The sequence below is a fragment of the Prenolepis imparis genome, unplaced genomic scaffold (genome assembly GCF_030444845.1).
Source record: "Prenolepis imparis isolate NDT839.2.m4 unplaced genomic scaffold, iyPreImpa1.0 SCAF_3, whole genome shotgun sequence".
NCBI lineage: Eukaryota > Metazoa > Arthropoda > Insecta > Hymenoptera > Formicidae > Prenolepis > Prenolepis imparis.
In genome coordinates, this window is record NW_028141161.1 from 8,274,454 (window position 1) to 8,294,836 (window position 20,383).

General features: G+C 26.6%; 3 protein-coding genes across 4 annotated transcripts; all 3 read left to right on the top strand.

Annotated features, from left to right (window-relative positions):
* Positions 1-433: 433 nt before the first annotated feature.
* LOC145933899 (G-protein coupled receptor Mth2-like) lies at positions 434-5,680 on the top strand. The gene is made up of 5 exons (XM_083033931.1): positions 434-1,981; positions 2,389-2,467; positions 3,099-3,292; positions 3,397-3,559; positions 4,037-5,680. Exons 1-5 carry the CDS (start codon positions 841-843, stop codon positions 4,380-4,382), a joined length of 1,923 nt encoding a protein of 640 aa, XP_082890057.1. The 5' UTR covers positions 434-840; the 3' UTR covers positions 4,383-5,680.
* A 3,728-nt stretch (positions 5,681-9,408) lies between these two features.
* On the top strand, positions 9,409-14,715 carry LOC145933683 (G-protein coupled receptor Mth2-like). The gene is made up of 5 exons (XM_083033651.1): positions 9,409-10,953; positions 11,359-11,437; positions 12,074-12,267; positions 12,360-12,525; positions 13,018-14,715. The coding sequence occupies exons 1-5, from the start codon at positions 9,831-9,833 to the stop codon at positions 13,367-13,369; spliced, it is 1,914 nt and encodes a 637-aa protein (XP_082889777.1). The 5' UTR covers positions 9,409-9,830; the 3' UTR covers positions 13,370-14,715.
* Positions 14,716-16,090: 1,375 nt separating this feature from the next.
* LOC145933529 (G-protein coupled receptor Mth2-like) lies at positions 16,091-20,061 on the top strand. 2 transcript variants are annotated; one of them, XM_083033305.1, is made up of 6 exons: positions 16,091-16,307; positions 16,860-17,310; positions 17,752-17,830; positions 18,709-18,893; positions 18,996-19,161; positions 19,824-20,061. In XM_083033305.1, the coding sequence occupies exons 1-6, from the start codon at positions 16,194-16,196 to the stop codon at positions 20,044-20,046; spliced, it is 1,218 nt and encodes a 405-aa protein (XP_082889431.1). In that variant the 5' UTR covers positions 16,091-16,193; the 3' UTR covers positions 20,047-20,061. The 2 variants fall into 2 exon arrangements, with proteins under 2 accessions (XP_082889431.1, XP_082889430.1); XM_083033304.1 differs by having other exon boundaries at positions 16,091-17,310.
* The last annotated feature ends 322 nt before the right edge of the window (positions 20,062-20,383 follow it).

Below are 20,383 nucleotides of genomic sequence, written 5' to 3' on the forward strand. Positions count from 1 at the left end.
ATGCTTCTTTATTATTTAATTATCGATTAATTGTTATTCAAAAGTAATTTTCATATTCACAAATATTTAAATAACTAAGTTAAGTAAAATCCAATATAATATAAATTTTAGAAATAGTATAACTAAAACATTTATGTTATTTAACTGTTGCAGCGTATCAATTATTTTTTATTTTAACAGTATTCTCAAAAATATAATAGCTCTTCATTTAAACATTAAATATCTAAAAAAATCTTCAAGACTTTATTCCATTTCGCTGCTGGATTGGATCAAACTACCATCAATAGAAGTTTTAGCAAATGTTTTTTTGTTTTCCTTGTATATGTAAAAGTTATATAAGTATAATTTCATAGTAGTAGACAGACAGCATGTGTGTGTTTCCTCCTGTGTGATGCTATCGACAACTCGATGGCCTCGGTAGTTTCATTTCCTCTCTCGTACAGGCACATATTTCTTGTGCACTGTTCTCTTCTTTCAGGAAGAGAAGTTAAAGCCGGATATAGTGATATAGTTTTATTGAATCTAGCAATAATTATAAATCAACCGCGTAATCGTTAACATTGCTAGAATTAAATCAGATCAATCTATCGAGATTTTGTGGAGAAACACAAGAAGAAAAATATAATTTGATTTTATTATATTTATCTATATATTTTGCATATTAACTCATCTTTTTCAATTAATACCATTAATACAAATGCTAAAGTATGCATAAAAATATATAAACATTTTTAATTATTGAAAATTCAAAACCTATGTGAGAAATTATGAATATTAATAAACTTGACTGATTTAATTATCTAATTACTCTGAATTACTCTATATCTTTTATGCGAAATAATGTGTGAAACAAATTTTGCCTTTTTGTGTTGCGCACTTCTTCTTCTCTTCACTTCGTCATCGAAATCTCAGCAAATTTCCACCAACAACAAAGAGAAAGGTGATAATTTGACGATACGAAACAAACTAGACACGGACAAGGTAGATGAGGATTCTACAACAATCTATAGCCACGAAATAACACTGAGATATGATTTGTATGAAAAGTTTACCAACAGTACGCGATATGGAATGCAGAATGAATTTCGCATTAATTCCACAAATAACGATCGCGAGGATGTTGATTCGATACTATATAAAATAAGCAAGCGTTCTGTTGACAATCATGAGGATGATGATCAAATACCGATGAACTCTCATACATATTCGACGAATGTCAATCATAAAGAAAACTTTACCTCACAGGAAGTTAATGAAAACTTGCTTGAAAAGAATGATTCCATGTCAATTGAAGTTTTTGAAAATTTTAGTAAATATAGTAATGAAAGTATCAATATCGTCCCATACGAAATGTGCCACAATATTACTTGCATTCTGCTCTGCTGTTCTTTTGGCGATCGTCTGATTGACGACAAATGCATTCCTGGAAAAATTGGATTGAACCATTTCCCAAATGATGTATACACAAACGATTCGATGCAGAGCGAAAATAAGAGAGTGGACGAATTGTTTCAATTAGCCGTCTACGATTCGTGTCAGAAAAAAATACGTGTCAGGGTAGACTATGGTCATCAATACGATTATAAGATTTTTGCCAACGGTTCTATTTATTTATCTTATTATAAAACATTTGTTAAATCAACATCATATTGTCTCGCTGTCTTGGAAAGGGGAGATAAATTGGAAGTGACTTTCTGTTCAGAAACTCTAGATGAAGTTCTCGGAAACGCGTTAAAATACACACCTGAAATCCGCTCGTTATCTCAGGCAATTAACATGTATGCAATTTTTCGTACAGTGTGTATATTATTTTTGGTGCCAATATTTCTGGTGTATTCCATATTGCCAGAACTTCGAAAAAATATACACGGGTTCATGTTGTGTAATTACTGCTTTGTTACATCGGTCGCATACATAGTTTACCTTGTGAATGTTACTCATTACCACGCGGATTCGTCATATGCCGTCTGTATTACACTTGGTACAGTATATCTAACAATAAATTATATAACTATATGCAATCAATGCAGCGTATATATTTGTCAGGCATAATGTATATTTGCAAATAAATTAATTTTTTTAACTTGAATATATAATTTGTTAAAAATGAAACGATTAATAGTGAATTAAATTAGATGCGCCTTAATTATAACTAATGTATATATATATATTCTTTTTAGAATTTTGCAGAGTTATGTCTTGAAACATGATTTAATTTAATATCAATAGTATTCATTAATTATTATTATAATTTTTTAGTACAGGAAAATAAAGTAAATCTGTTTTTTAATGGAGAATCAAAACGTGAAAGCTTTGTGTTTCTGCCTTTTAACGCACGCTCAATGATTAAGATATCATTTATTATTACAGCCTTCATTTATTTTGCAGCCTTCTTCGAATATTTCTGTTTTATGTCGAGTTCCTTCTGGCTAAGTGCCATGAGTTTTCATATGTGGCGGACATCAAGGTAAATTGCCAAGTATTTATATTGTACTTTATTGAATTTGCTTCTTATTTTAATTTGTCTTTTCAGGATTGCTTTATATTATTATAGAAAAGAAAAATTTTGTTAAGATAATTAAATTTTTTGAAAGTAAAAATGACTCATTAGATAATAAATTATATATATAATTTATAAAATATTTATAAAATATTTCAACGTGGTCTAATATTTTGCGATATAAAATAACCTTGTGTTTTTTAAATATTATACGAACCAGATATTTATATCGCTTTGATCTTTTTTTAAATCTATAAAATAAGGTAATACATGATCATTTTTTAACATAAATATATTTTTTTTATTATATGTTAAGAATTTGTCACCGAAAAATAAATAAAATTTAATAAATAAATAAAAATTGAGATTACCTTTGTCCATAGAATATTTATTTAAATATATTATAGTTTTTAAATGTTATACAAATGTTATACCATTTCTCATGATAATTGAGTGTCATGTGTTGTATTTTGTAAAACTAGTTTTATAGTTACATAGAATGGGTTTTCGAGTAAACCTCGATCAAAGACAAATATTAATTTCACCCTTTTATATTTCGTTTATCTGTACTTAGTTAAATATGACATGTAAATTGCAGAGGATTCTGTTCGTTACAAAGAAATATCAGACAACCAGAAAAAAGAAAATTAGTGTATTATGTGATTTTTGCGTACGGTTGTCCATTTATACTTGCTATTGTTTGTGTCATCATCGTTGATTTTGTTTCCGAGTATTTACCAAAAAATTTGCGACCAGAATTTTGGTTAGGAAATTGCTGGTACTACGGTAAAAGTACGTCTAAGATAACTCTATAAATGCTATTGCATTTCAATATAGTATGAGATACAGTATAAAAATTTATTATATCATATTTATATCATATATTATATTTGTAGACCTTGAAATGTATACGTTGTATTACCAAGGGCTCCAAAGTGCCTGCATCATTATTAGCATTTGCTTATCTATCTCTGCGGCACTGAAGATCAAGCACTACGAAAAGCAGGCAAGCCTTCTAACAGATTCGGAAAGCAAGCGGTATAATGACAATAAGAAATGGTCCGTATTCTGACATTTTTGTATCTCTGTGTAGTAATCTTTTATTTTGTTAATGAGATATATGCAGATATATTTTTGTCAATATCTCTGTCGACAATATCATACATACCCGATTAATCCGCATTTTACATGAAATAGAGATGATTATTATTTGAAAACAATACATCTTCCGTGTGCTCATTTTTTCCTTTTTTGTTTTCTCTTTTTTTCTTTTATGTAATTACATAATCTATAGAAAAAGAGAAACATTTATTGTTGTGACTTGAATCGTGTATTTATAGTGAGAATAAAATTAATTAATACATTAAATTCATAAAGAAAATTACATTTTCTTAGAATTTCTTTAAGGAACTATTTCTCCTTTCCCCCTCTTTTAGAATTGTAATTTATTTTATTCTTTTTTTAAAATAACTTGATATATAGGATTCATTATTTTTATTGAAAGATATCTAAATATTAATGTTTATTTGTTTGCAGGGTTAATCTATATCGGAAGTTATTTATCATGATATTTATCGTGATGGGTATACATTGGTCAGTGCTGATTACGATATGGTTGTTTCGAAATGCAAACTATGTATTGAATTATTACCTATTTGTATTTATTAATTTGATAGAGATTGTGCAGAATCTCTGCACCTTTATCATATTTGTATGTAACAAGAAAATTAAGATGATGTTACTGAGGCGATTCGGATGCGAGACAAACGCAACATCAAGTACTTGCATTGCAACGTCAGAATTATCTACGCAGGGAAGGGCTAATTCTTGGGAACAAGAAAATCGTCACGCCAAAGATTTGTCCGATGAAACTGAACTTTAATTTTGCAATATGAAAGAAAAAGTTTTATCATAGATCAGAAATCAACGATTAATTAACAATTCATTATAATCTTATGATTTTCTAATCTAAAATAATTTAACTTTACAGTGTATATATGTTAAACACTGATGTTTTTATTTTTTTTTAAAGGTTGAGCTTAAAATCTCAAATAGGAAATTTATCTTTCTCAGACTCTGTTATTATTCAGTAAATTTTATTTTTTAAAGTTTACTTTAAAGATCTTTTTAATATAGTTTAGAGTTTAAAAGATATACGTAAATTTCTTAAATTTAACGCATTTTATTTTTGATCCTCCATTTCGTACTCATAATGAATCTTTTATCGGTACATATCATTAATTCTAATCAATAGTTGTAATCCTATATAAAATTTTATTGAAAAAAATAATTTTATATGAAGGCCATACAGAATATTGTGCTGTATGTATTATAAATAAAGAAAGATCTTTGATACATATAAATAATATATAAAGAAAGAGAGTAATGTATTATCTTTCAAACTGATATGATTCACAAATTAATTACAAATATATTCTAGCATGATCATTTTAAATGTATCTCTTGTTTAAACATAGTATTTCTTTCTTCATGTAGCTATAATTTGTACATACATTTGTTCGAGAAAATATATATTTGTTAAAATCTGTTATAATTCCAGCTTCTCGAATATTCTCAAGAGCAAGAGACGTTCGAGCAATAAAGACCTTAGTTTTTTTTATTACACTTTATATACCAAATTCATAAAAATAAAAAAGTCAAATTCATTAAAAACAACGCAGTATTGAGTTCTGATTGATTATCGAAATCGAATAATCGAGATTTGAATTGTTAATTGTTATGTGTTATAGGTTGCTTGTGTTTATTGAAATATATTTACTAATCTCAGATTATTCTGCAATTGGACTTCGAGAGCACATATGTATACGTTACACTTTGATTCGAATAAAACCGCTTAAGCATTAAAATAATTATCGTATGATTTAGCTGTCGTGTTTCAAGATTTCGAGTGAATTCAGTAGATTTGCAAATACGGAATTAAAGTTTCTAATAAATTAATTAATTTAAATTGTTTTAATTGTTATAACTATATTCCTCTTTTCTCTGTTATCGGCGATGAAATAAATATCTTCATTGTAGCTGTGCTATGGAAAGCACAAAACACACACACGCATTACATCTAATAGTGATATGTATGAAAATATATCTAATATATATGAAAAATAATTATAAGTTTAAAAAATACATATAATATGACTTTTGCAAATAAAATATTAAATTAACGAGAAAAATATCATTTTATGTTCTTAATCAAAAATCATGATGCACTATCATTTTTGCTCAATGCATGCAATGAAAACTATAAATATATTTAATTTTCAATAAATTTTGAAATTTAAACATTTTTTTATCAGAGAAATTTTTTTTTTTTTTTTAAATAATTTTGTCTAACATTTCGTAATTATGATTGCGTGTAATAAATATTAGCGCACTCGATATCATATTTTAATATATTTACTAATTAATAAGTAAGCGAAATCGGTCTGCTGAGACTTTAAAATCATTTGTAATGGGAATAAATTACTGTACAAATAATATTATTTACGTGATAATATGATTTTTTAAATATATATTTCGTAAAATGCATTTCTATAAAAATTTGTTGCAACTTCAAATTTCTTACTAAAAATTTTTGTTTTACACATGTTTATATATTTGCATATTTATATATTGATTACATTCATATATTTTATTGATATTTGTACTTTTCTAAGAGTAAATTTAAGATTGTGAACTAAAAGCTTTTGATGCTATTTGAATCGTCACTATTTTCAATATTCTATAAAATTAATTGTTAATGATTTCCTTGATGTGTACTATGTGAGATACGTATACAAGTTCAAACCGGATTTGCGTAAAAAAATTCGCAGTTTCCATCTTAATAAACATATTATCCTCTATAAAATGCGGCGAAAGAATAATGCATAATAATGGATATTTTCCTGATATCCGTACTTGAATAATTGTTTCCGAGATAAATTCTTTGATTGTATCATACATTTGTACCTATATACAATATAGGTAAAAATCTCTTTATTATTTACTCATTGTTTTATCGTTCTGCTTAAATACTTTAATATCTTTGAAAATGTAATAATTTTCTATTGAAGATTAATGTTTTAAGTGTCTATGACAGTTTTAAATGTGTTTTATGACATCGATTAATCCATCTACATATCATGTGCAGAAGTTTATTAATATTTTTTTTACATCCTGTATACATGATTTCGCAGTAGATAGATTGCCTTTTCAATATTATCGATGATTCATTGCGTTTACGGATTTCTTATCATAATATGCTCGTGTCCTTCTCCTGCAGTTTTTTTACTACGCATTCGCGATAATTGCAGATATTTTTAATTCAGATATTGCTGCGATTGGACTCCGAAATTAATGTTGGATTATTATCTAACAATGTGAAATTTTATATTAAGAAAATCTATTATTATATTTCTTATTCGTTGCAAGAAAAGTAAAAGGTTGAACAAATTTTTTTATTTAGTCATTCGCAATCCGTATCAGAAGAGTCAACACTTTGATTTCAATTATAAAAGCCATTTGAAATATTAATATATATTTTATATGTATCTCTTTTACAATCATATACTTATAGAATCAACATCTTATTGTCTGGCCTTTATGAATCAGAATAAGTTTGATTTAGTTACCTGCTTAAAGGCAAAAAACCATCAAAAAAAGAGTCTTCAAAAAGAGTTAAAAATTATAAGATTATCATATTCAGAAGTTTGCATGTAGTGCATACGTTGCTTTTACTGGAAACATTTTTGATGTACGTTAAAATGCCAGAACACACACGCCTTTATACTGCAAAGATACAGTACTTTTACATCTGCCACAAATATTCTTAATATTACGAGCAATCGAATCAAGAAAAGGAATCTGGCGCATTTCATCTCTGTTATAATCAATGTAATATACTCAAATAATATATAACAATAAAATCAATGTAGAGAATCAATTTAAAATCAATATTCAACTTATTAGGCTTAGTACATATGTACTTTCATGTAAGCGTAAATTATTTTCTAATGATAAAATGAAAATTTAAATATTAAACATACAATTTGTTAAAACTTTTAAAACAAAAAGATAATAGTAAATAAAATTAAATAAAATTTTTGAACTTTATAATCATATAATATAACTTCGTTCAAATATTGATTAAAACTTGAGTAAAATATCATTACAGTGTAATTAGTGTTGAACTTGTGTGTGGCGAGGACGGTAAATGGGTTTATTGTTTATAAAATTTTGAATTTTTCAAAATATGTAAATTTAAAATTTTAAGAAATAAACATACGAAAAGAATAGATAAAAACGGGTACATATATACACACATACACATACATATACATAATATTTAAAAAATTTTATTTTACGTGAAAAAAGTGTGCAAATTATAAAATTGCACATTGCTTTCTCACCATTCCATTTCGCTCTTTAAGCTTGAGGAAGTCAAAATTGAAAAATCAGCTTGCTCGTAGAGAAAGCTTAAAGAGTGAAATAGAACAGTGAGGAAGCGATATGCAAGTTTTTAATTTGCACATTATTTTACTATAAATTCTAAAAAAAATGGAGAAAATTTATATTTTTATAATTGTACATATTTGTCATATAGTTTGACTTTTCGATGATTTAAATATAATTAAAATTTAGAACGCGCAGTAAACTGAACCGCATGATCGAATGATTAAATATATGTAGTTAAACTATGCGTCAATCGCGTTTAATAAATGATTAATCTATACATTATAATAGAATGTTAGTATAATTTAATATTTTGTAGATATATATATATATATATATATATATCTATATGTGTCATAGTACATAAAATAAGCAATACTTAGAGTTAAATATATTTCATTTTATTCATTATTCTCAAGTTCTATTTATTGAAGATCTAAATATAATACGGATTTAGAACGCGATGTAAAACAATTAAATAGCATGATCAAGTCATTAAAATAAAACAAACTCTGCAATATGTCAGTCGTTTAATGAATAATTAATTTATACTTTAAAATGCTCGTATAATTTAATATTCGGCATATATATATATATATATATATATGAGTCGTTCGCTCGAAGAACGACTTAAGTTTTTGCACAAAAAAATTGAAGATTCAACTAAATAATTCAAGTTATTAAATATTTTGCTACTCAGCAAAATAGAAACGTGTATATTAAAATATATAAAAGTTGAATAACATAATAATTAATAACTCGAATTACACAGTTGAATCTTAAATTCAACTTTTTTTGCAAAAACTTAAGTCGATTTAAGTCGTTCTTTGAGCGAACGACTCATATATATAATATATCATAATACGTAAAATATTTTGGCAATACTTAGAATTAAATGTATTTCATCTCATTTTTATTATTTGATTTTTCCTATTGTTTTAAATGTAATTAAAATTTCGAACTTTTAATTTACAACTTCAAATTTACTCGAATGCCATTAATTTGATGGTCACTACGCACTTTCTATGCTCCTTTATCATTATTTATAGAATAAATGAAATTATTCTTATGCATGTGTTATTGATTAATTGCTATTCAAAAGTAATTTTTATATTCATAAATATTTAAATAACTAAATTAAATGAAATCCAATATAATATAAATTTTAGAAATAGTATGACTAAAAAATTTATGTTATTTAACTGTTGCAACGTATCAATTTATTTTTTATTATAAACAGTATTTTCAAAAATATAACAGCTCTTCATTTAAGCATTAAATATCTAAAAAAACATTCAAAATTATATTTTATTTTGCTGCTGGATTGGATCAAACTACCGTCAATAGAAGTTTCAGCAAATATTTTTTTGTTTTCCTTGTATATGTCAGAGTTATATAAGTATAATTTTATAGTAGTAAACAGACAGTGTGTGTGTTTTTGCATAAAAGCTATCGATGACTCGTCGTCCTCGGTAGTTTTTTCTCCTCTCTCGTACAGGCACATGTTTCTTGTGCACTCTTCTCTTCTTTCAAAAAGAGAAGTTAAAGTTGGATATAGTGACATAGTTTTATTAAATCCGCGTAATCGTCTACGTTAACAGTGCTAGAATTAAATCAGATCAATCTTTCGAGATTTTGTTGAGAAACACAAGAAAAAGATAATTTAATTTCATTATATTTACCTATACCTTTTGCATATTAACTCATTTTTTTCAATTAATACCATTAATACAAAAGCTAAAGTATGCATAAAAATATATAGACATTTTTAATTACTGAAAATTCGAAACTTATGTGAGAAATGATGAATATTAATATATATATATAAGCTTGACTGATTTAATTATCTAATTACTCTGAAGTATATCTTTTATGTGAAATAATGTGTAAAAAAATGTTCGCTTTTTTATGTTGCGCACTTCTTTTTGTCACTTCGTCATCGAAATCTCAGCAAATTTCTAACAATAAAAAGAAATATCATAATTTGACGATACAAAACAAGATAGACACGGATTCTACAACATTCTATAGCGATGAGATAACACTGCGATATGATTTGTATAAAAAGGTTACCAACAATGCGCGATATGGAATGCAGAATGAATTTCGCATTAATTCCACGAAGAACGATCGTGAGGATGTTGATTCGATACTATATAAACTAAGCAGACGTTCTGTTCACAATCATGAGGATGATGACCAAATACCGATTATCTCTCACACCAATGTGACAAATGTCAATCATGGAAAAAACTTTACGTCACAGGAAGATTATGAAAACTTGCTTAAAAAGAATAATTCCATGTCGAATGAAGTCTTTGAAAATTCCAGTAAAGATAGTAATGAAAGTAACATCGTTCCATACGAAATGTGTCATAATATTACTTGCATTCTGCTCTGCTGTCCTCTTGGTGATCGCATGAGGTTGAACGACAGCAAATGCATTTCCGAAGAAATTGAATACGTTTTTCCGAATGTGTACGAATATACGAACGATTCAATGCAGAACGAAAATAAGAGAGTGGACGAATTGTTTCAGTTAGTCGTCTACGATTCGTGCCAGGAAAGAGAACGTGTCTTGGTAGACAAGGATCATCAGTACGATTATAAGATTTTTGCCAATGGTTCTATTTATTTATCTTATTATAAAACATTTGTTAAATCGACATCATATTGTTTTGCTGTCTATTTGGAAAGGGGGGATAAATTGGAAGTGACTTTCTGTTCAGAAACTTTAGATGAAGTCATCAAAAATGCGATAATGTTCACACCTGAAATCCGCTCGTCATCTCAGGCACTGAACATATATGCATGTTTCCGTACAGTGTGTATACTATTTTTGGCGCCAATATTTCTGGTGTATTCCATATTGCCAGAACTTCGAAATATACATGGCTTTATGTTGTGCAATTACTGCGCTGTTACATCCTTCGCATACATAGTTTACGTTGTGAATGTTATTCATTACCATGAGGATTCGTCATATTTTGTCTGTATTACACTTGGTACAGTATATCTAACAATAAATTATATAACTATATGCAATCAATGCAGCGTATATATTTGTCAGGCATAATGTATATTTGCAAATAAATTAATATTTTTACCTTGAATATATAATTTGTTAAAAATGAAACGATTAATAGTGAATTAAATTAGATGCGCCTTAATTATAACTAATGTATATATATATTCTTTTTAGAATTTTGCAGAGTTATGTCTTGAAACATTATTTAATTTGATATCAATAGTATTCATTAATTATTATTATAATTTTTTAGTACAGGAAAATAAAGTAAATCTGTATTTTAATGGAGAATCAAAACGTGAAAGCTTTGTGTTTCTGCCTTTTAACGCACGCTCAATGATTAAGATATCATTTATTATTACAGCCTTCATTTATTTTGCAGCCTTCTTCGAATATTTCTGTTTTATGTCGAGTCACTTTTGGCTAAGTGCCATGAGTTTTAATATGTGGCGGATATCCAGGTATAAATTGTCAAGTATTTATATTGTACTTATTTAATTTGCTTTTCATTTTAATTTGTTTTTTCAGGATTGCTTTATATTATTATAAAAAAGAAAAATTTTAAGATAACTAAATTTTTTGAAAGTAAAAGTGGCATATTAGATAATAAATTATATATATAATTTATAAAACATTTATAAAATATTACAACGTGGTCTAATATTTTGCGATATAAAATAACCTTGAGTTTTTTAAATATTATACCAGCTTGATATTTATATCGCTTTGATCTTTTTTTTTCTTAATCTATAAAATAAGGCAATACATGATAATTTTTTGACATAAATATATTTTTTTGTTAAGAATTTGTCACCAAAAAATAAAAAAATTAAATAAATAAATCAAAATTGAGATTACTTTTGTCTATAGAATATTTATTTAAATATATAATAGTTTTTAAATGTTATACAAATGTTATACCATTTCTTATGGTAATTGAGTGTCATGAGTCTCTCGTGTGTTGTATTATGTAAAACTACTTTTATAGTTACATAGAATGGGTTTTCGAGTAAGTCTCGATTAAAGGCAAACATTAATTTAACCCTTTTACATTAAGATTTCTTTTATCTATACTTAATTAAATATGTAAATTGCAGAGGATATGGTTTGTTACAAGAAAATGTCAAACAACAGGAAAAGAGAAAGTTAGTGTATTATGTGATTTTTGCGTACGGTGGTCCATTTATACTTGCTGTTGTTTGTGTCATCATCGTGGATTATATTTCCGAGTATTTACCAAAAAATTTGCGACCAGAATTTTGGTTAGGAAATTGCTGGTACTACGATGAACGTACGTCTCAGATAACTTTATTAATGCTACCGCATTTTAATATAGTATAAGAAACAGTATAAAAATTTATTATATACCTATCATTTTTATAGACCCTGAAATGTTTACGTTGTATTTCTACGGTCTCCAATGTGCCTGTATCATTATTAGCATTTGCTTATCTATCTCTGCGGCACTGAAAATCAAACACTACGAAAAGAATACAGGCCTTCGTCTAACAAATTCGGATTGCAAGCGGCATATTGACAATAAGAAATGGTCCGTATTCTGACATTTTTGCATCGCTGTGTAGTAATCTTTTATTTTGTTAATAATATATATGCAGATATATCTTTGTCAATATCTCTGCTGACAATATCATACCCTATTATATTGATCCGCATTCCAGATGAAAGATAGAAGATTATTTGAAAGTAATACATTTTTGGTGTGCACATTCTTTTCTTTTCTTTCATGTAAATACATAATCCATAGAAAAAGAAAAACATTTATTGCTGCGACTTGCATAGTGTATTTTCGAGATAGACTGTAATTCTCGAAATGTGGCAAATAATGAGAATAAAGTTATAATTAATACATTTATTTCATAAAGAATATTATATTTTTCAAGAATTTTGTTGAGGAAATATTTTTTTTTCTTTCTTCTTTACGATTGTAATTTATTCCATTATTTTTTTTAACTAACTTGATATATAAAATTTATTATTTTTATTGAAAGATATCTAAATATTAATGTTTATTTGTTTGCAGGTTTAATCTATACTTGAAGTTATTTATCATGAAGTTTATCATGATGGGTATTAATTTGTCAGTGCTTACAACATTATGGTTGTCCGAAAATATAATCTATGCATTTAATAATTACCTATTTATATTTATTAATTTGATAGAGGTTGTGCAGAATCTCTGCACCTTTATCATATTTGTATGTAAAAAGAAAATTAAGATGATGTTACTGAAGCGATTTGGATGCGAGACAAACGCAACATCAAGTACTTGCAAGTACACTGTAACGTCAGAATTATCTACGCAGAGAAAGGCTAATTCTTGCGAACAAGAAAAATGTCACGCCAAAGATTTGTCCGATGAAACTGAACTTTAATTTTGCAATATGAAAAAAAAAAGTTTTATCATAGATCAGAAATCAACGATTAATTAACAATTAATTATAATCTTATGATTTTCTAATCTAAAATAATTTAACTTTATAGTGTATATATGTTAAACACTGATGTTTTCATTTTTTTTTAAAGGTTGAGCATAAAATCTCAAATAGGAAATTTATTTTTCTCGGACTCTGTTATTATTCAGTAAATTTTATTCCTTAAAGTTTACTTTAAAGATCTTTTTAATATAGTTTAGAGTTTAAAAGATATACGTAAATTTCTTAAATTTAATACATTTTATTTGATCCTTAATTTCTTGCTTATAACGAATATCTTATCAATACATATTATTGAATTAAATCAATAGTTAGTTGTAACCTTGTAAAATTTTTTTTGAAAAAATAATCTTATATGAAGCCTATAAAGTATATTTTGTGCTGTATTATGATGATAAAGGAAGATTTCTGACACAGATAAATAATATATAAATCAAGAATAAAATAGTTTCTTTCGAGCTGATATAATCCATAAATCAATTACGAATAAATTCGAACACGACCATATTAAATATGTATATCCATTATTGTTAAAAAATATTATTTTTACTTTATGTAGCTATAATATGTACATATAATTATTCGAGAAATCATATATCCGTTAAGATCTGTTATAATTTATCTTCTTGAATGTTCTCAAGAGAGAATGTTCTCCCTTCGAGCAACAAAGGCTTTAGTTTTCCTGATTGCACTCTTCATGTATCAGTCAAATTCATGACAAATATAATATGATGTCGGTATCTGATTGATTATCGAAATTGAATGATCGAGACTTGGATTGCCATAGATCGCTTGTACTTATTATTAGTGGATCGAAAAATATTTATTAATCTCATATTACTGTACGACTACATATGTACATTAAACTTTGTAGTTTAAATAATTAAAGCATGATTTAGCTATCGTCATTTGAGATCTCGAGTGGATTTAGTTAATCCGCAAGTTCGGAATTAAAGTTTTTAATATACTAATTTAAATTGTTATAACTTCGATTCCTTTTGTCCCTGTGTTTTCGTATCGGCTAAATAAATACATCAAATAAATATTTTCGGTGATATCGAAAGCGCTTTAACACATACATACATACACATACATACATTCGATGCTAGGAATATTTTATTATATAATATTATACACTTGAGAGCGAACTCTCGAATTTGAATTGATATATTTTTGCATTATGAATTACATATAATAATGATATGTACGAAAATAAGTTTGATTTGTATTTAAAATTAATTATAAGTTAAAAAAATACATGTAATATGATTTGTATATGATAAAATACTAACGAGAAAAATGTCATTTGATGTTCTTAATCAAAAATCATGAAGCATGATCTTTTTTGTTCAATTCATGCAATGCAAGCTATATAAGAATTTTTAAAATTTTCAACAAATTTAAATTTTAATCATTAAACTATCAGTTAAGCAGAAAAGCTATGAGTTAAATTTTCTTTATTTCTTTTCTTTCAGTTTTTTCTAACATTGCGTAATTATGATTGTGGGTAATAATTATTAGTTTTAATTATTTATTTTGAAGAAAACAATGGAATATGTTATGAAAGATGTTTTTTCTTCGTCAAAAGTCGAAAGTGAAAAATTAAATAATATCTATTAAATAATAAATTCAAATAATTAGTCATATAACTGTTAAGTCACGAAAGTCGAATCAAAATCGATTTTGGAATAGTATTTTGCTTTTATTTTATATTTGCAGGCACTGTCTCTAGTGAAACGGAAGATTTGACGAATAACAATAAACTGATATATTCAACGTAATTTCATATTTTACTCATTTTTTGTAGTCTAGAGATAACGAATGAAATTGATAAAGTGGAATAAATAAAATTATTCTTACACATGTGTTATCGATTAATTTTTATTCAAAAGAAATTTTTTATATATACAAATATTTAAAAAACTAAAATAATTAAAATCCAATATAATATAAATTTTAGAAATAGTATAACTAAAAAATTTATGTTATTTAACTGATGCTGTATATCAATCTATTTTCTATTTTAACAATATTCTTAAAAATATAATGGCTCTTCATTAAGCGTCAAATATCTAAAAGAACAATCAAGAATTTATTTTATTTCGCTGCTAAATTGGTCAAACTACCGTCAGTAGAAGTTTCAGCAAATATTTTTTTGTTTTTCTTGTAAAAGTTACATAAGTGTAGAAGTTATATATAAATCCTATGCAAAAGTTATATAAGTACATCTCTCATACAGAGGCACATGTTTCTTGTTATATAAGTATAATTTTATAGTACTAGAGACAGACAGTGTGTGTGTTTCTCCTAAAGCTATCGACGACTCTTCGTTCTCGATAGTTTTATCTCCTCTCTCGTACAGGCACATGTTTCTTGTGCATTCTTCTCTTCTCTCAGAAAAAGAAATCAAGGCCGGATATAATGATGTAGTATATATTTCATTGAACCTAGCGAGATAATTAAAAATCAACAACGTAATTGTTTACGTTAATAGTGCTAGAATAAAATCAGATCACTCTTTCGAGATTTTGCTGAGAAACACAAAAAGAAAAAGATAATTTGAATTTATTATATGTGTACATTTTACACTTAATACATTTCTTTCATAAAATTAATATAAAAACTAAAAAAATATACATAAATTTAATATGGAATTTTTTACATTATTGAAAATTCGAAACTTATGTGAGATTTGATGAATACTAACAAGTTTGACTGATTTGATATCTAATTATTCTAAAGTATATCTTTATACTATAAAATAATGTGTAAACAAAATTTCGTGTTCTTGTGTTGTGGACTTTTTCTCCTCATCACTTCATCATCAAAATCTCAGCAAATTTTCATCAACAACAAAGAGAAAGATGATAATTTTACGGTACGATATGAGTTAAATTCGGATTCTACAACAACGGATTCTACAACAAACTATAGTGACGAAATAAAAACTATGCGATACGATTTGGACAAAAAGTTCATTAATAATTCGCAATACGATGAAATGCAGTATAAATTTCAAACGAATAACAATCGCAAGGGTAATGATTCGAGACAATATAAATTGGACAAGTATTTGATGCAGGATCATAAGGATGATGAGCAAATACCGATGAACTCTCACACGAATTCGACAAATGTCAATCATAAAAGAAACTTCACGTCACAGGAAGTTTATGAAAACTTGATTGTAAAGAATAATTCCGTGTCGAATGAAGTCTTTGAAAATTCCAAAGATAGTAATGAAAGTAACATCGTCCCATACGAAATGTGTCATAATATTACTTGCATTCAGCTCTGCTGTCCTCTTGGCCATCGCTCGATTGACGACAAATGTATTCCCGAAAAAAATAAGCACCTTTTTCCGTACGTGTACGCAAATACGATTGATTCGATACAGAGCGAAAATAAGAGAGTAGACGAATTTTTTCAGCTGGCCGTCTACAATCCGTGTAAAGGAGGGAAACGTTACATACTTGCCGATGGTTATGAGTACGATTATATGATTTATCCCAACGGTTCCATCTATTTATCTCTTTATACAATATTTGCTAAATCGACATCATATTGTCTCGGCATCTTCGAGGAAAAGCAAAATATATTTCAAGTGACCTTCTGCTCAGAAACTGTTGACGATATTGAAAAATTGAGAACTGATAATGAGAGCTGGAATGTACACATAGTAACCATACTTGTCAGTATTCGTATGGTGTCTATGCTATTTTTGATGCCAATATTTCTGGTGTATTTCATATTGCCAGAGCTCCGAAATGTACACGGCTTTATATTATGCAATTATTGCGGTGCTTATTTCATTAGCTACATAATTGAAAGTGTGAATTTTTTAACAGATGATAAGCAGTACTCCATCTGTGTTACACTTGGTATAGTATATTTAAATCATATAATAAAATCAAATCAATGTAGCGTATATATTTGTCAGGCATAATGTATACTTGCTTATTAATTAATCTTTTTAATAACTTGTATATGTAATTTGTTAAATTCATAAAAAATGCAAGGATTAATAGTGAATATCATTTGAATTTCAAATGAACTTTGACATATAGCTAATTTAAATTCTTCCCAAAAAATATATTTTTTTTGTTTTAAAATTTTAGAATTATATTTTTAATCAAAACATTATTGAATTTAATATCAAAAGTGTTTATTAAATATTGCTATAAATTTCTCGTGCAGGAAGTTAGAGCAAATCTATTTTATAATGGAGAAACAAAAACGTTAACTTTAACTTCTTGTATTTTAACGCATGCGCTCAGTTGTTCAGACATTATTATAGTTTTTATTTTTATTCATTTTTTCAGCCTTTCTTAACTACTTTTTTTCTTTGTCGGCTAACTTCTGGCTAATTACAATAAGCTTTGATATGTGGTGGACATTCAGGTAAATTGCCAAGTATTCCATATTATACTTTATATTTTAACTTGCCTCTTATTTTAATTTGTCTTTACAGGATTGCTTTATAGTATTATACAAAATGACGTAACATAATCATTTTTGTAATATATAAACGTATTTAATTTTATATATATCAGCAACGTAAAGACAAAAAAAGATTCGCAACCTTTTAAATTAATCAAACAAAATTTTTTCTCATGTTGTGTTGATGCGTGGCAGTGTAAGTAACTATTTGGCTTAAGATATTATAAGTTAGAGAAAATAATAGACTTAAAATTAGAATAGAATTATAATTTGAAATAAATAAACATTCTTAAAGATTTATATTATTGCATTAAGATTTTTCAACAGTTAATTTCCGTTGAGATCAAACTTTTCGTTAAGATCAAGTTAATTTTTTGTATGTAAAAATTGCATTTTAGATAGTAAACATTATATATATATTTAATATAAATAATTATAAAATATTATAACGTGGTTTAATAATTTGCGAATTAATGTTACAAACTTTTTTTGAATTTTTAACATTATACAAATTTGATATTTATATAATTTTTCTTTTTTTATATATTTTTATAAGTAATACACGATAACTTAAAGAAAAAATGATTTTTTTAAACTAAAAAAAATTGACTATCACCATTGTTGTCTCTGTACAATAGTTATGTAAATAATATGACAATTGTACAATAATCATATAAATATTAATTATATTAATATTATTTGTACAATAATTATGTAAATAGTTGCGTAGAATGGGCTTTTGAGAAAGTCTCGATCAAGCATAAACATTATTTTAACGTTTTTTACATAGTGATTTCTTTTATCTATAGTTAGGTAAATATGACATGTAAAAATTACAGAAGATTCTGTTCGTTACGAAAAAACATCAGACAAGGAGAAAACAGCAAGTTGGTGCATTATGCAATCTTTGCGTGGGGTTGTCCCTTAATATTAGGTATTTTTTGTGTCATCATGGAGTCTATTTCCTCTTATCTACCAGAGATTTTGCGACCGGAATTTCAATTAGGAGATTGCTGGTTCAATAGTAAGTAAACATCTCTGACAGATAACTCTATTAATGCTACAGCATTTTAATATGTTGTGAGAAAGAGTAAAAAAATTAATTACATATTATATTTATTTACAGGGAAGGAAACGTTTATGTTTTATTTTTACGATTTGAGAAGTGTTTGTATCGTTAGTAGCGTTTGCTTATCCATCTCTGCAGCACTGAAGATCGCACGCTATGAAAAGGATACGAAATTTCCTTTGACAGATTTGGAGAACAAGCGATACTATGACAATAAAAAATGGTTTGTATTTTTACATTATTGCATTTTATTGCTGGTGTGATAATATTTTGTTTTGTTAATGAGATTTATGTCGATACATTTTGATCTATAAACAACGTATCTCTGCCAGCAATATTACTTAATGAATTGATCTTGATAAAAGGAAAAAATGATTATTTGGAAACAACACCTTTTCAGTGTGCTTATTCTTTTCTTTCTTGTTTTTTTTCTCTTTTCTTTTTTGTAATTACATACACTAGCGGATCCTGACGTCAATAGCTCTTTAATGTTTGTTTTTCTATATTTATATTTTAAAACAAATTCAGCAAAACTGTTTCTTTTAATTTGCAGGGGGTGGTTAATCCCCCCCCCCCCCCAGGATTCGCCAGTGATTACATATAACCTATAGAAAAAGGACAATATATTGTCATGACTTTAATTGTTTTTTTTCTTTAGAAAGTATGCAATTCTTGAAATTTGAGAAATAGTGAGACTAAAATTAATGAATGCATTTATTTTGTAAAACAAATCTTATTTAAAAATAAAAATTTTTTTAAACAATTACTTCTTTCTTCCTTTTTCAGGATTGTACTTTATTTTATTATTTTTTAAAGATAACTTGATAAATAGTATTTATTATTTTTATTGAAAGATATCCAAATATTAATATATATTGCTTGCAGGTCAAATCTGTATCTGAAACTATTTATCGTGCAATTTATCTTGCTGATCATTCAATGGATCGTGAGACTGTTATATTTGTTTAACTATATACCTGATTACGTCGGGTATTATATTGATGTGATTGACATCCTGCAGCACCTTTATCTTTGCATCTTCATTATATTTGTATACAAAAAGAAAATCAAGTTGATGTTACTTAAGCGATGTGGCTGTGTCCAATAATTCGATGCGAAACGATTTTACACAGAAAATTTTTTCGAATTCTCTTATTATTAAGTATAATTATATTATTAAGTATATAATTTTTATTTTTTTAAATTTATTTATAATATAGTTTTAATATACTTTTTTTCAATATAGTTTATAATCTAAAAAATATATGTAAATTTCTTAAATTTAATGCATTTCATTTTTGATCCTCTATTTCATACTCATAATGAATCTTTTATTGGCACATATCATTTATAATCTAAAAAATATATGTAAATTTCTTAAATTTAACGCATTTTATTTTTGATCCTCCCTTTCATGCTCATAATGAATCTTTTATTCGCACATA